Source organism: Gavialis gangeticus, unplaced genomic scaffold, assembly GCF_001723915.1.
Source record: "Gavialis gangeticus isolate Ggan-Ray unplaced genomic scaffold, GavGan_comp1, whole genome shotgun sequence".
Lineage (NCBI taxonomy): Eukaryota > Metazoa > Chordata > Crocodylia > Gavialidae > Gavialis > Gavialis gangeticus.
The window spans coordinates 187437967-187455125 of NW_017729032.1; the positions used below are offsets into that span (position 1 = coordinate 187437967).

The 17159-nt window shown below is 38.1% G+C and overlaps 1 protein-coding gene across 1 annotated transcript in view; it reads left to right on the forward strand.

Moving 5' to 3' along the window:
• PDK3 (pyruvate dehydrogenase kinase 3) overlaps positions 1 to 17159 on the forward strand; it is a 52491-nt gene that overhangs the window by 20180 nt on the left and 15152 nt on the right. Inside the window, exons 3-8 of the mRNA XM_019524667.1 lie at positions 5996 to 6180; positions 7982 to 8071; positions 14484 to 14561; positions 15276 to 15352; positions 16100 to 16201; positions 16461 to 16571. Of these exons, the coding sequence (XP_019380212.1) occupies positions 5996 to 6180; positions 7982 to 8071; positions 14484 to 14561; positions 15276 to 15352; positions 16100 to 16201; positions 16461 to 16571 (643 nt within the window). The remainder of the gene's footprint in view (positions 1 to 5995; positions 6181 to 7981; positions 8072 to 14483; positions 14562 to 15275; positions 15353 to 16099; positions 16202 to 16460; positions 16572 to 17159) is intronic.

The following is a 17159-nucleotide window of genomic DNA, read 5'->3' on the forward strand; positions in this document are numbered from 1 at the left end:
TTTTTTTTTTTTTTTTTTTTTTTTTTACTTTCTCTTTTGAATGATTTTTCATATGTGCATCTTTGCTTGTGTATATGCCACAAGCACTCAGGTTCAGAAACTTGTTGCATTAGTGACTAGTGTGGAGTGCATCAAGGCTCTATCCTGTCTCATATTTTGTACTGAGTGAAGAAAGGGCCATGTGTACTTTTTACTCCTCAGGTCCTCTCGGCAGCTGCAGCTCAAGGTGCAGCACTCTTAATTTTATGCTTATTGTGGCATATAAACTTTTGAAAGAGCTTCTATATTTTTACTCCTTTTTTTTCATTGCCTTTACTACAACCAACAAAATATGTTATTTTATAGTGTTGGAATAATGCTATAGCAATGATGGCCTAGGAAATATGCAAGAGGCGAGAATTTTTGTGGTTGATACCTTTTATTGGACCAACTCCACGTTTGGAATAGACTTGGATGATCATTTGAACACAGGCTTTCTAAGTCTATCCCAACAATGCAATAAAAGATCACCCACTAAAAGATATCTGCACAAATTCTTTTCTCTCAGCATTATTTTATTTTACTTTTCATTTTTAAGTTTGGGCTTTGACTCCTGTTCAGGCTTAATTGCTTTCTTTCCCCTTATCCTCCCAATTTATTTTTGGCTTGTGCCATGTGGTGCCGCCATCTTAGGAATGTTTTACCCTTCTGGCTTCTTTTCCAGGCTTTCTCCCCTTTCTTTTTGTGATTGAGAGTACAGAAGTCCTAGACTACTCACTGTGGTTTTTTCCCAATATCTGGGATTTAAATTGACTATTCTGCAAATAGTGCAATGCCCATATCCACCAAGCACGCCAAATACTTAAACTACTTAAGAGTCCCATATTCCTATACAATGTTCCACCTGTAGGTAAATTATACCTCAAGTCGGGAAAAAGAATGAGATTGGACACCATCTCTGTCCAAAGGATTTGCCGCCAATCATGTGATTCAGACTATGCTGCATGTTCTTTATCCTCCAACACCAATTAATCAGTGAGACAGCCTATCTTCTTCATTTAGGAGAGACTTACAGTGGATTATAGTTCAAAAGCTGACTTGAAGAAGAGGTTTCTGTCTTGAAAAAGAGGTTTTCCCCAGGGCTTCAGAAGGAGACCAGTAGAAAATGAGTTCATGCCTGGAACTGGTGTATTTGCCATCAACTACTCCTGCAGAAATATACCTCTAGGCTTCCAGGACACCAAATGGACAGTCTTAGCAGATTCTTCTCCCTACATGCTGAGCAGAAGGTTAAAGACTTGCTTCTCCAGTTCATTCATGAAGACTGCAATTTCTGGAGGTGAATAGATCTATTCACCTTGGAGATCAGCAAGAAGTACCAATCCCTCTCCAGGGAATTTCTCTATCCTGGCTCCTTTTCAGATGTTTTCTTCATTTCTGTTGGGGTAACCGAACACCGAGTGAATCGGGCCCCAAGGTCACGGTGGGCCGGGGTGGCAATTGGAATATGAACAGGTGGGATTAGCAGTGGTGGAGTGTGAGCTGTACGGGAAGTTTAAACAAAGATGATTTATTTACTCACGCTTGGGAAGCGGAGGATCAGATATTTCTTCAGTTACAGTATAATGAACAACAATGGGGTCTGTTGGTCCACGGGGTTCACTTGCTTTCTACCCCTTGAGGGATAGGTGTGGCTGCTCACTAGCTAGTCCCAGGGCTGGTCAACAGCTCACGAACGGGATAACAAACAACAAAAACTGTAACGTAGTGAATCGGAACAGGGTCGTGACGCCAGTCCAAAAAACAGTCTGTAAGCCGAGGTCGGAGATGAGAAGCCAGAACAAAGTAAGCTGAAGTCAAAATCGAAGCCAAACAGTCCTGTAACCGAGATTGAAAAGATGAGTCGTTCCACCCGCCCTCCGCAGCCTCTGCTTGTGCCTCACAATCCCTGCCGTCCGCAGCCTCTGTTCTAAGGATCGTTCTCTCCCTGTGAGACAGTCCCTGCAAAGGCAGCCTCTGCTCACAGGATCAAGCACAGTCTCTCCTCCAAAAGACACACACACCACCTCACCACACCCGGGTGGCGGCTCACAAACCTTTTATAAGAATTTAGTGGCCAATCAGAATGCTCTTTACAGAGAAATTTCTAGTCAAATTACATCATGCAGTCAGTGAACTGAGCATGTGCGTTAGATCAGATTACCTCATGCTCTGTGATTGACAAGCCTCCAGGTCACCCAGAGGGCACACACTGGGGGCCTGTCTGTAGTTTCAACTCCCTGTAATGGCAGCACCAAACTTAAGATTATTCCTTGACAATTTCTTGGCCAGGAATCCTGTATTCCTTCTTGCTCATGTCTTTAGTTCTCCGAGTGCTTTGCAAGGTAAGGCAGCATGTAGCCCAAATGATCTTTCTAGCCCCCACATACCCGAGACAGTTCTGGTACCAAGACCACCTCAACACTCTGTCTCTATCCCTGGATCTGCTCACCCAGAAGAGAAGAGTGCTTCACTGGAGCCTACACTCCTTGTTTCTCATGTCCTGAATGCCAGGTGACCACCAGAGAGAGAGTTGCAATGCGGACAAGAGACAACCTTATTTGCAGCAGAATAAGACTAGACATAGTGATCTGGTGAAGTGGACTCTTGAATTGATGCCAGGTGAGAAATCTCTCCTGTTGAGTTCTATTCTAGCTACCTATTGGAATTTAAATATGGACTTTGCTGTTAGTTCAGTAAAGCATGCCTGGCCACTATTTTGGTTCACTTCTTCCTGGCTGATGGCCAGCATGTGCTTTTCCACCTCCCAGTAGTCCTGAGATTTCTTAAGGGCCTTACAAATGTCTTTTGCTTTTGGAAGATGGCATTCCACAGAGAGGCCTGTATTTGGTTTTCATGCCTTGAAGGGGATTTGCTGTATTAACCCATGGCAGCATCTCCTTTTTTCACCGTTCCATAATATCCCCTTTTGTGATGGTAGTTACTTCAGCAAGGAGGGTAAAATGCAAGCCCTTGTGATGGCTCCTCATACTGGATCCTTAAGAATCTATCCCAAGTTCCTAGCTAAAGTGGCTTCACCTTGGTCACCTAATCAGTTTGCCAGTATTTTTCCTTAATCCCTGTTTGTCAAATGTGTTGGTAACTCAGTGTGAAGAGACTGCCTAACTAAAAAGGAAATCACTATGGCTGTTTCCCCAGTTAAGCGCTCCAGGGATGCAGCAATATTAGCCCAAACATTGTTTGCTGGGCTATCAGAATTTGTTTAAGCTATACTGGAAAACTTCCTGGGTGATAGTACTATGGGTAGTCATTCCACCAGGATCTGGGCATCTTCTATAGTATCTCTACATATTGATATCCACAGGGAAACCCCCAGAACTCAATACATACCTTATCAAATACCGTGACATTGAAGAAATCTTCCAGGCAGATACTGCATTTAGTAAGGTGCTCCTTCAGATGTTGCTCACTTAGGATCCTGTGACCTACTTGAGGAATGTAAGCACTGCTTTGGAGTCACCCACAGTTGAGAGGTGCATACAGGTAATCATTTGAAGAAAAAGATCGATTATTTATCAGTGACAGAAGTTCAGGTTGTGCTGTCCATAGACACATCTGAATCCTACCCTCCTTCCTGTCCTTCTTGGAGTCTGACACAATATGACACTGTGGTTGATACTGAACTGAGGAGCAGGAAGCACAACCCACCTGTTATATATTTGGCATGGAGCAGAAGGAACGGAGGGGCTATGGTAGATTCATAGATGTTAGGGTTGGAAGGGACCTCAACAGATCATTGAGTCCGACCCCCTGCCTAGGCAGGAAAGAGTGGTAAGCTCTGTAGATACTGTTAAGGCAAAGTCTATGAGCTCAAGTGTTTGTGGCTCATGCTCACGAAAAGTGGGCATGAGTACAGTGTGTCTCAAAGAAGTCTAATAAATAACTTTTTTTCATTCTGATCTTATTTTAGTGTACTTTGAATGTGTTTGCATTCTTCCTCAACCTGGATAAAATGAAAAGATCAGAAGTCAGTCACTCAGAAAATGTCTCCAAATGGCAACATTAAGGATAGGTTTTAGTCTCGAAAACATACCTATTTGCTTTCAATTTATTGACTTGTTTAAAAAAAAACCCCAAAAACCTAATGTTTTTCATAGAAAGTAGTACCTTCAAGTATGAAGTAAAGCAACTTCGCAGATAAAGGAAGTAGCCACAAGAGATTATACTTCAAAGTAAGAGATGATTTTGAAAGAACATGTGAGACATTTTAAATACTACATAGAAGGTGGTGAATACAGTATTTCATGAGCAACATTCCACCACAGTCAGCAGTGTAGGAGGAAATAAGCATTTTTAAGGAAAAAATAATATATCATTAGGAGCAGTGTTTTACTTCCCCATGAATATTGTAGGCCTGAAGCACATGATCCGAGGGAAAATATGCAGGGGTTCTGAGAAACTAATGAAGCTGCTCATTTCCCTTTACTTGAGAAGCAGCATGAGATAAAGGAAACAATTTTGATGTACTGCTCTTGTTCCAAACTATTGTTTAGGCTTTTCACTGGACTGTTTAAAGCTTTGAAATCCAGTGATGGTAGTGACAGTTCATGAAAACACTTCTGGAATACATAAAGCTTCAACTTGACAGATGATATTTCCAATGGCAAAAACTGAGGTTTTAAAGCAGAAGTAGCAGATACTAATGACTCAATCTACCATTCTGTATCTTCACAAAATCTAATGTATTATTATGTGTTTCTTCTGGAGGCAGTGCTTATGTTCTTCTTTTAATCAATTATTCAATCCATTTATCAAATACTTCTAAATTTCTTTAAATACTTTTAAGTTCTTATAACCCTGCTGATAGTTTATTTCACAGTTTGCAGGTAAAGAGACTCCTTTGTTTTGCCAGTACGTACTCAGCCAACTAACACATCCTATCTTTATTTTTTTTTGAGAATTGTTATATTTAGTTTCAGTTTGATTTTGAAACCAGAGGAAAAATCACTACTATGGTGTTGACTCTCATTAACTTCAGTAGGAGAAAAATTACAAACTTTTAATGTTTAGAGATAGTAAAAAGTTGTTTTAGTTCCTATGTAAAACTGGAATTGTGCATGTCAGCATTTTGTAATTTAAACACTTCTTCCTGATTTGTGTAATTTTTTTGAGATGTGTCTTTTTGAAGATTGTAGGCTTGAGTTAAGTTTAACAAACACCACCCCAAATTATCTTTCCATTTAGACTACACACCTACTATTATCCCATATCAGTATAATTAAGGCAATAACTGAAAGTAGGATCTTAAAACTTCTTGAGCTCTAAAAGGGACAATTCCTTTAGAAAAAAAAGAGAAAGTGCCATTATATGTGTTCTGCCATCTGGTGGCATAAAAAGAAACTGATTTAATTATGCACATACTTAATTTTGTTATATAGTATTTTTAAGTATCATGAGTAAGTACCTACCATTTGGTACCTATTTTGAAAATAGACTCTGGGCACACTTTTCATAATGCTAGGAGGTTTTACAGAAAGGCTGTGTTGCCTCATTTATTTTTAAACAAAATGTTTGGATATTTTGAAACATTGTTTGTTTCCTGTATGTTCCACACCAACATGTTATTCCCCATAGAATATATCTGAGATTCAAATTCCAGGTGGGATGGAAGGAAAAACAAGTCATCTGCTGTTTTGGATTAAAAATGATGAGAGATTTGGAGAAAATATGTTAGGTACCATAAAAAAAATGTTTAAAAAATAGTAAGGGACCATTGTACATTTGTTATGCTAGCATGAACATTCAGTTATGCTCAATTTATTTCCCTTTTGAAAAGCATGTATAGTGGTAGATAAGGAGTATATTTTGGCTTTTTTCTCTAGTAATCTTAAGGGATGTGGATTACCATATAAATGTTTTATATCGTGAGTGAATATTTGGGGGGAGAGGAGGAGTATGAGATTCTCAGATTCCTTTTACTTTAACATTCTGCTTTCTAATTTTGTGTTTTCTTCAGTTTTCTAGAGGTTTTAATCAAAGTCAGAAACAGGCACAATGATGTGGTTCCAACCATGGCACAAGGAGTGATTGAATACAAGGAAAAGTATGGCTTTGATCCGTTTGTTAGTAGTAATATCCAGTATTTTCTAGATAGGTTCTATACCAACCGCATCTCATTCCGCATGCTTATTAACCAGCACAGTAAGTACTTGTTATTTATTTATTTTTTACCTTGGAAGGGGAATTAATTATTGCTTTTAAACCCAAAGATACAGCACTGTTTTGGTATTTCTCACTCCAGTGGCTTACTTTTAGTATTCTTAAATTAAGATGGTATAAGTTCTATTGTAGTAACCACCTTGAAACCTCAAAAAACTACAGAACATGATCCACTAAGCAGAACATTAGGTCTTTCTTCCAAATTTTAGACTTGTGATAAAACTATGTGCTCTGTTTTGTCAGTGCGATAGTGTGGGGTTTTTTGTCTGCTATTAGATACAACTTAAAAAGTGGTATGAGCTATTTTTGGGTATTGATAAAGTAAGTTCATCTTTATGCTTGCCAGTCTGTTAAAATACTTTGCAAATGTCATCCTAAAAAAACAGTTTACCACCTCTTCAGTTTTATCACGTTTTGGACTAATGTTTGTTCACTATGCATATTTTAATAGTTAAGTGCTTTTCAGGATATTATAATGTATCTTGTAGTTATTTGACTATTTCACTTGTTTTCTAAAGAAAAGATGTATTTATAACATTCAATTTTTATTCCTCCTTTAAGTAATAAGTGTTTGAGTCATTTTGACTTTGCATAGATCTTCTTTCATAGGTTTGTACTGCTAATATAAAAAACCTACTTTAGTATTCATGATAGTTTAAACGGAGTTGCTTGTGCAGATCCAAGTAACTAATAGCTGGAACAGTATTGATTATGAACCACATCAAGTTAGGGTCAATCTTGTGGTTTTATATAGTGTATCTTTGTCCTGTTGGTTCTAAAGTTTAATTTTCTGTCCAGTATTTTGTCATTCATGACGTTAGATACAAGAAATCATATCATGTAGAGAAGCTGTACAAGGGTATGTCATTACCAGTTTATGTTCAGTCACTTTAATTTTTTTAAATATGAATAATGACTATTATAGTTAATGGATAGTAAGGCTGAAGGGATGAGATGAATAGAATATTCATTTTGAAGTCATGACAGACTCAAAAATAAACAAATGTACATAAGTGAAAAAGGCCCCTATATGGAATGTGCTAACAACAAGTAAAATCTCCTTTCTGTCAAATTTCTTAGTTCCAGTAAAAACACACAAGTTGTACAATTTAAATTTATATGTAATATATTACATTGCTTTAGTTAAGTTATGGATGCTTGTATCAGATTTAAACAGGATTTGTCTGATTTTAGTTTGCTCTAAGTTCCATTAGCTAAACATGAGCAGCTTAATTTCAACTGTAGGGATTCAGCATGGATATTAGATGAAACATTTTTCTTTAAGTGCTGCAAAAAGGAATAGGTACTGGAGGACAATTGACAGATTTATTGATACTTTATTGACAAAATGATGCTCAGGACTAGAAATCTTTTCCTACTTCTAGCATACAATTCCCATCTGCTCTTATCTTCTTACTGTAACATTTCCAATGTTGCAACTGTTGTGAAGAGTGAATGTAGTATTTACAATTCTGATTGTTATTTAGTCTGTTTACTTTAAGGAAATGATGAGAGTTTTTCACTTTTCCTATGCGGGCATACCGTTAAAGACTATTAGACTCCGTTGTCTTCATATCTTGTATTGTATTAGATATTGTAAGGTATTATGACTAAACAAATTTCTATGTGACCGTCTTGATCATGAAAAGAGCATTGTCAGGGACTATGTCTTTACACCGTAATATCAAATCTTGTCATATAGTACATCCTCTGATTTTTGTTTTTTCTGTACTATCTCAAATATAATACCTAATCAATTAACTGCTAACTTCTTTTCTGTTAGCACTACTTTTTGGTGGAGACATTAATCCTGCTCATCCCAAACATATTGGTAGTATCGATCCTAATTGTAATGTTGCTGATGTAGTTCAAGGTAAGGAAATGAATGTAATGTTTCTGTTATGTTTCAGAACCCCAACACATATGCATGTCTGTGTACAGTATTTAGATAAAAGGCAATAGATGGGTTATCTCTGTTTATTACTCCTTATAGTTTAAGGGTGCGTTTAAAATAGTTCCTCAGCCATGTACATTTTTTAATGCAACATGCACCTTTTCCCCAGAATCCAGTTGCTGAAAATTGGGGTGCATGTAATAAGCAAGGAAATATAGCAGTTTCTGCCTCTTTCAGGAGAAAGTGAGAGTAATGCTGTAGTGCTACCCCTGAGGCTTCCTAGTTCCTGATGGGCTGTGGACATTCCCAGTCTCACCACCCCACTGCCTCCTTTCCCCCCTTCTTTCTTCCCTGGAGCTTACCAGTATTTTTAAGGAAAGATTCCTCCCCACGCAAACATTCTGCCTTTCAAAAACAGCGCTTATGGGGCTAGTATATGCATAAAAATATGGTACGGCCAAAAATATCAAGGATTTCTAGTCTCCATCCAATCTACAATTCTAAAGCTAGTAGCCTGTTAAATATAAATAGAAAGCGTATTTGTTGCTGTCCCTCATATATCTAATCATCCTTACCATCTTTCCTTTATAATTGATAATGTTAAAATGTAATTGTTATTCTTAAAAACTTTGTTTGAATATGTACTCTTCAAGTAATCCTCTCTACTTGACACAACTGCTAGAACAAATAATTGGTTGTATGGAGACTCTGTTCTTGTAAGAATACCTTAGAGGCCTACTTGAATTTAAAAAAAAAGTCAGTAAAACAAGGTTATAATGTGGGCATAATCTTCAGATAATTTGGATGCATCTACATAGTATAGTGCAGTTCTGTGAAGAGCTACCCATGACAGCTTTGTAATATAACTGCCTTGGCATGGCATTCTGCCAAGGCTATTTAGCCTGAGTAGAGCACTTTCCTGGTGTGGGTATTCTGGTCTGTGTACATGAGCAGTTTTTTCTATGTGACACTGTACTGTGTTGTGTAGACATACCCTTGATTGCTTTTGGCTTTGTCTTGGGGCCTTACAAATATACGGTGTCTTTATATAACTTTATGTCTAGTCATACAGTCATACAGTGATGTTCTCATGGAGCTCTTGTGTGCATATTGTATATTTCCATGTAAACATTTCATATGCAGGGGACGTTAATATGTACATATTTTTTTTCGTCTGAACCCTGATCTAAAGCTATAATTAAGGAACTGTACCAGGATGATGGTACATTGGAATTAGAAGTTGTGGCATTGTATTTTTCCTGCTGGCTCTTAGGCTGACAAGAACTAGGAATTTTTGTAAACAGAAGGCATTTTATGCCCTTGAGAGGAAACATTTATTTATGCTATTCTCTTTTAAACTCTCCTTTTCCCAGTTTAACTCAGAGTTGATTGGTTTTAAGTTGTGTGACCACAATGCTGTTGCAGAGGTGCAAGAAATAGAAAAGAACCTAATGGAGGGCTTTATAGGATATAAAAAAATATTATTAATTGCCTTGAAATTGTTATACTCAGAACTGTATTCAACTAATGTGCTACATTTATTTTATCAGCTGTAACCAGTTGAACCATGTGGAAAATTTTACCTAGTGGGTTAGAAGCATTTGAAAATTAAAAAAAAATGGCTTAAATGTTTTCATTTCCCAGTTTGCCTTTTGGAAAAAGTGAAAATCCCAAGCTAGCCTTGTCCGAATGAAGAATTATATTAGTTAGTTTGGGGGTTATTTCAAGAAACTATATGATGTTTGGGCAAAATCAAATGGTTCTGGTAACCTCAAAATAAATAAGAGGTGGCCAGTTTGATATTGCCAGCAATGTTTTTCTAATCCCTTAGATACTTTTTTGGTTTTTCATTTAGGAGGTCATAAGCGTGAATTCATTGGTATGTATAGTAATTATAAAAAAACCAAAAAAACCTTCATTTTTCAGAGTAACAATTACTGCTTTTTACAAAGTACTATTACATTCCAGTGCGCTTTTAAGATAGATAGGTGTTTACTCCAGTTAGCTGATTTTTTTTCATAGGTGGTATAATGGCATAGGTTGCCAGAGGAAAAAAAAAAAAAGGAATTAGAAGAGATTCTTGATGTGTCTCTACTTTTATTTTCCTTTCCCAAATCATATAAATTAATGATACATTGTTAAAGTGAATCCTAAAATGTCAGCTACTCTATTTTTTTAGTAAAACATCAAATATTGGCCATTTTGGATCCAACAATATTATTCACTTCAGTAGTTCTGTTATAGTTGATCAAGTAGTGTGGAGCCAACCAGGAAAGACTGTCAGACTGTATCATGGCTAAGACCAAGTTACGTTTACTACGCCTGCTACCTAAGTACCTGTAGCTTACATTCACCCACTTCACTTTTGTACAAAACATACCAGAGGCACCAGACGTTATAGCCCAGCCTTTGACTCTTTTCCTAGAAGTTTATCCTGCCTTGCTGTTCATGGTCACACTTATTAGCAAGACTGCTACAAATCTTCAGGGCAAGAATACACTTCTTGTTCAAGCAAGGTGTGCTATGCTTGAACAGCCTATGTAGAATTATAGAAAAAGAGGGCTGAGCGGAATGTCAAGAAGTTTAGTTAGTACAGGGGTTTTCAACTTTTTTGAGTCAGTGTACCCCCAGTGGTTGGATGTGGAGCAGTGTACCCCTGGTGGCTGGATGTGGGGGAGCGAGGGGTGGTGGTGTGCAGCTGGGAGGGCGGGTTGGAGAGGGTAGCATGCGGCCAGGTGTAGAGTGGCGGAAGCCACTGCATGTGAGCTTCCCTTGTTCTCCACATCCAGCCGGGTGGGCAGTGCCTGCACGGCAGCATGGAATCGTGTGGTGGTGCTCCGTCCCTGCCTGCCTGTACATACCCCCTTAGGCCTTCTCAAGTACCCCTGGGGGTATGTGTACCCCAGGCTGTCATCCCCTGAGTTAGTCCAAACCCCTGTTTTAGCAGGATCATGACTTTCTAAAACAGTTGGGGGTAAACTTGGTAGACATGCAGCTAATTAGCCCTGCATCATCCCTGTGTGCCACTTCAGTCCCCTTGCTCTGTTGCTGTTTTCTGCTCCCTGACCTGTGTTCCCTGCCCAGTCTGCTGGTCTGCTTTCTGCTCCCTGCCCTATCTGCCACTTTGCTGCCTATCCCCTCTCCAGTCAGCCCACATGTCTGTCTCACACAGGCTGGCTCTGCAGCGGATTGGGCACTCTGTGGATGCGAGGAGGCCAGTGGAGGTGGTATACCTTGATTTTTAGCAAGGCTTTTGATACAGTCTCCCACAACATTCTTGCAGGCAAGCTATGGAATGCAGGCTGGATGAATGGACTGTAAGGTGAACAGAAAACTGGCTGGAGCATTGGACTTAAAGGACAGTAATCAATGGCTCAATGTTTTTATCAGTGACCTGGAAGATAGCATCAAGTGCACCCTCATCAAGTTTGCAGATGACGCCAAGCTGGGAGGAGTAGATGCACTGGAGGGCATCCACAGAGCCAGTTATCTCATCATAGAAGGCAGTCAGGTTGGTCAGGCATGACTTGCCTCTGGTGAATCCATGCTGACTGTTTCTAATGACCTTCTTGTCCTCCAAGTGCTTGGAAATGGATTCCTTGAAGACCTACGTCATGATTTTTCCAGGAATGGAGGTGAGGCTGACTGGTCTGTAGTTCCTTGTGGAACCCTTGGTGAAACTTTTCTACAACTCATGGCGCTCTGGAGAAGTCCCTAAGGACTGGAAGAGGGCCAGTGTTGTGCCCAACCACAAGAAGGGCGGGAGGGAGGACCTGGGTAACTATAGGCCAGTCAGCCTAACTTCCATTCTAGGGAAAATCCTAGAAAAGTCCATCAAGGAGTCTATCTGCGATAAGCTTGCAGAAGGTAAGATTCTGAAAGACAGCAGGCATGACTTCATCGTGGGCAGGCCTTGCCTTACCAACCTCATCTCCTTGTATAACCAGGTAACTCACCACCTAGACATGAGAGAGCAGGTTGACATTGTATACCTAGACTTCCAATAGGCCTTTGATCTAATATCCTATGATGTCTCGCGAGAAAATTGGAGGATTGTGGGCTTAACTCCAAGACAGTCAGGTGGGTGAAAAACTGGCTTCAGAGATGTGGACAAGCTTGAGAGAGTCCAAAGAAGAGCCACCAGTATGATCAGAATCTTAAAAGGCAAGCCATACAAGGAAAGGCTGAGGGATCTGGGACTCTTCAGCCTGAGGAAAAGGTGGCTGAGAGGGGACCTGGTATACTAGGGAAGTACGTCAAGGGCTCGGTGAGCAACTGTTCACCAGGGCGTCTGAGGGGAAAAACCAGGAATAATGGCCACAAACTCCTGGAAGATCAATTCAAACTCAACATTAGAAAAAACTTCTTTGGATTCAGGATGTCTAGACTGTGAAATAAGCTCTCTCCAGAGGTGATATAATCACCTACCCTGGAAATCTTCAAGAGGAGACTGGACAGTTATCTTTCCTGCTTGGTGCAGAGGACTTGACCTAATGATCTTCTGAGGTCCGTTCCGCCCTTACAATCTATGAATCCATGAATCCTCTGTCAGAGGGTTGCCTCCCACATTCAGTAAGGGACCCAGATTTTCCCTGGTCCTCCTCTTGCTACTGACATACTTGTACATCCCTTGCTAGCCGCAACTCCAGTTGCGCTTTGGCCTTCCTGACTTTATCCCTGCATGGCCAAGCAATGGTCTTATACTCTTCCCTAGTTATTTGTCCAAGCTCATTAGTTTGCTCATATTTAAGCTCATTACTTCTTGTTTTGTCTCCCATGGATGCAGAGGACAACTGATCACTGTCCTCTTTATACCAATTTCTTTTTCTATTGAAAGTCTGTTAACCAGATTAGCCCCTCAGTTGTCTCTTGTCTGTGCTAAATAATCACAGTCTTTTGAAACATTTTTCATATGTCATGTTATCTAGACCTCTGATTTTTGAGGCTGTCTTCTGGACTCTTTCCAGATTGTCTCCACCTTTGCTAGAGTTTGGCACCAACATAGACTCAGTACTCTAGTTGAGTAACTGGGTAACTGAACACGGTGGAAATGTTCCTTTTCGTGATTTCCTTACAGCAGTTCTGTTAATGCATCCTATTGTGCTATTAACATTTTCTTTTACGATATGGTTACATTGTTGGTTTATGGCACACTGTAACCCCGCATTACTTTCTGCAGTACTGCAATCTAGTCAGTCATTCCTAGTTTATATTTGTACTTCTGGTTTGTTCCTTCCTTTGGACCACTTTTCCAATTTATCAAGGCTCTTTTGAATCTTAATATTCTCTTTCTAAAAGTGTTTAATCTCTTATCAATATATGGCGTCATCCAAAAATATAGTAAGCATATACTCCGTTACATCCTTGAAGTCTCAAATTAAAGTAATGAACAGTACTGGACCTGGACAGGCTCTTGGGGAACCCGAGTTGATATCTCCTTCTAATATGAAATTGGTGGGTGCATATACACATGCAGTTAATGCGAAGGAATAAACTGGCAGTTTTTCTTAGTTTATAGGAAAGTTGTAGAAATTGGTGTCCATGAACAGGTGTTACATTTGTGCCAGGGGAAAAGCCTTTCTCTCATAGCATTCCCTTGTTACCTTAATATAATCTGCCTAAGAAACAGCAAACTCTCATATTTCCCCCATCACTCACACATAGTCTGACACACACACTCTGACACATACCTACCAATACTCTGTTAAAATCTCCTTTTGTGAGGTTCAGTGTTTTCTTTCTGTTTTCTCTTCCACTTTTTTAGGCTCAAGAATTTATTTCATAATCACTGTCATTCAAGTTGCCTGACACCTTCAGCTTCTCCACCCAAGTATTCTGTATTAATAAGAAGCAAAGGAAGCTACCCCTCCATTGGTTTCTCTCTCATCTGTCCCAACACAATCCAAGAGCTTGCTGGAGTATCTGCTCTGAATTATCTTCACAGCAGATATTCCAATAATTAAAATTCTCCAAATTACATTTTATTTTTAAATGCAATTAAACATCTAGATCAGAGGCACCAGGTCCTCTGGTCTGGATGTTTAATTACATTTTAAAATAAATAAATAAAGCTTTACCACCTTCTCTTGCTGGTTTGGTGGTTTGTAGTTGACCCTCACCAAGATAATACCCTGGCTGTTTTCTTCTTTCACTTAAGTAACTTTGATAGTGATTTTGTTTCTTTTTCCATTGATAATATCCCTCATTCACAGTACGACTGTGATATGGATAACATTAAAATGTGCATTGATTTCACATTTGTAAACCAATGCCTGAAAGTCAGTTTTCTGCTTGAAGCTTTTTTTTTTTTTACAGGAGGTGTAAGATGAACTTTTCTGGCCTTTTTGCATAATTCTGTGTTAAGTATGTTTTTGTTGTTGTTCTTTCATAGATGCTTATGAAACAGCTAAGATGTTGTGTGAGCAATACTATATGGTTGCACCAGATTTGGAAGTTGAAGAATTCAATGGTAATAATGTAGTTTCATTTATTTTAAACGATATAAGAAATGATGGATTTTTATTTTTACGTAAGCTTAATAAAAAGTAAGGTATCCAGGTTGTAGCCATATTGGTTTAGAGGCAAAAGGAATCAGGACTCATGGTAGAGGTGATATTTTTTATTAGACCAACTAGACTTTTGCAAAATATATATATATATTTTTTTTTTGCAGAAATCTTGTTGGCCTAACAAAAGATACCTCCTCTACCATGAGTCCTAATAAAAAGTAACTAGCTTTCAGTTTTGTAGATAAAATTTAAATTATGGCAGAATTACAGAATTGTAATATTTACTCACTTTCTAATTATCTTCCCTTCAAAAATAGTTAAGAAATTTGGGAGTTTAAACTCCACCAGTTTATACAGAAGAACTCCTATGTATTGTAGCATTTGTTTCATTATTTATGTTGAGTGAAATCTGCTTTGCATGGAATCAGATGTTAACAGCCACCTTAGCTTTTCTGAGCATTCTCCAAAATAGAGAGGTTCTCCAAATATTATTGTACTTCTTTATGGCTGACCTATGTTTCATTTTGAAGCATCTTTGCAACGATCACACAGAGAGAGATAACATATCTTTGTTACAAATTTGGATCACACCAGTAGATGGAGTGGACTGTGAGCCATGAGGACGATTTCTTGAAAAATGTTGCCCATTAATTGGTGTTTTGTTTTCTTTCTAGCTAAAGCTCCAGACAAGCCTATTCAAGTAGTCTATGTACCCTCACATCTGTTTCATATGCTGTTTGAGTTGTTCAAGGTATCTCTACTGATTAGGGTAGCAATTGTATTGCATGCTATATAATTAAAGTTACTTTCTCATAACTCTTGTAAAAATATATATATAATATGTACCTTTGGGCTCTTATTTATTATGCTTGGTCTTGACTAGCATAGAAAAGGTGAGAAACTGGGGGGGATTATTTAGCTGTCGACCAATATGAAAAGTACAGCAGCACCTGCAAATGTATGTGATGTTCTATGAGTATAAGCTTCCTTAATCAAGGGCATTTTACGTGATGAAATGTATAATGGCTTTGGCAGGGAACCTGCATCTCTGTGAATCAAATATTTACTAAATTCTATTGTACTTTATGTAGTTTTCAAATGGATATAGTTTTCAAAATAATTTCATATGTTTGATTAGCACAAGTGCTGATTTTCTGCAGTGTGAAGATGGATAAGTCTTAGTGTTGTATATAAGCTTTTGATTTCAGGTTGAACAAAAGTTCTTCATTCTACCTGGTTTTATAACCAATAAAAGTATTACGTTATTGACACTAAAATGTGGTGAAGAGATGCATTGATTTAAATGACAGTTAATTTGCTTTAAAGTGAGTTCATCTTTTCTATATCCTGTTTAAGACAACTTAAAAACATTTTCCAGAAAAAATCAAAGGAAATATATCTGACTTCAGCATTAGTTAAAAAAGTATTATGGTAAAGTTAAGAGGTAAAGAGTATATCGGAATATGAAACATTTAATATTTTTTCCTTTGAACTTCAGAACTCAATGCGAGCTACAGTGGAGTTGCATCAAGGTAAAAGAGAAACCTATCCATCAATTAAAACACTAGTCACTTTGGGGAAAGAAGATTTATCCATAAAGGTAAATTCGTAATGATTCTTTAAATACTGAATTAATTTTTGTAAAACTATTCATTAGCATTGTTTTCAATACATTTGTCTTCAATTTTATAGGACCTAAATTGTATCCTTCTGATAAGTTTTGGCACTTGTTCCATTTATAGTAATATTCATACATTTAAATATCATTTAAATATCTATTGTTATGTATTTTGATATTGTAAACCTTATTTTTGAGATAATACTTAGTGTTTAAATAAAACTTTGACTTTGTTCCATAGATAAGTGATCAAGGTGGCGGTGTCCCTTTGAGAAAAATAGACAGGTTATTTAACTACATGTACTCAACAGCGCCAAGGCCTAGTTTGGAGCCAACACGAGCAGTACCTTTGGTAAGCATTACAGATTCTGGTTCATCCCTGCCCTCTGTGGAGCATGAGTGCAATCACATACCTGCAGTTTTGCTTCTAGACAGATCCCATTCTCTACATGTAACTTCCTAGAAATTGGATATTGTTAGTAATTCCACGCAGGCAAATTGTGTACGAACACTTTGCTTGTGTACTTTTTTGGCAGCTTACTTTGAGTAACAAATTGCTTATGCATGGGTGTTTTTGGAAATAGGACCCTCTGTATACAATATTAAAAAAAAAAATTAATGGAAACATTTTTAGTTAGCATGAGAATAGAATATATCAGCCTATCCGTTTAGCCTAATTGTTAAGCTTCATTTATCAATATTATAGCACTTCTGGAGCAGTGCATCAATGTATCAAACTCTTAAAAATGACTTGCATACAGGTGTAGATGTTGCCCGGGAAATGGTAAAACCAAAAAAAAATAAAAATTGATGGGTGATATCATCAGTTAACTCTTGAGTTATTTGACAGGATTATTCCCTTTCCATAGTTTTGTCTTGGTGAAAGTGATCTAACTAATATTATTCCAAAAAAATTGATAAATGCCTTTTATTGTGGATG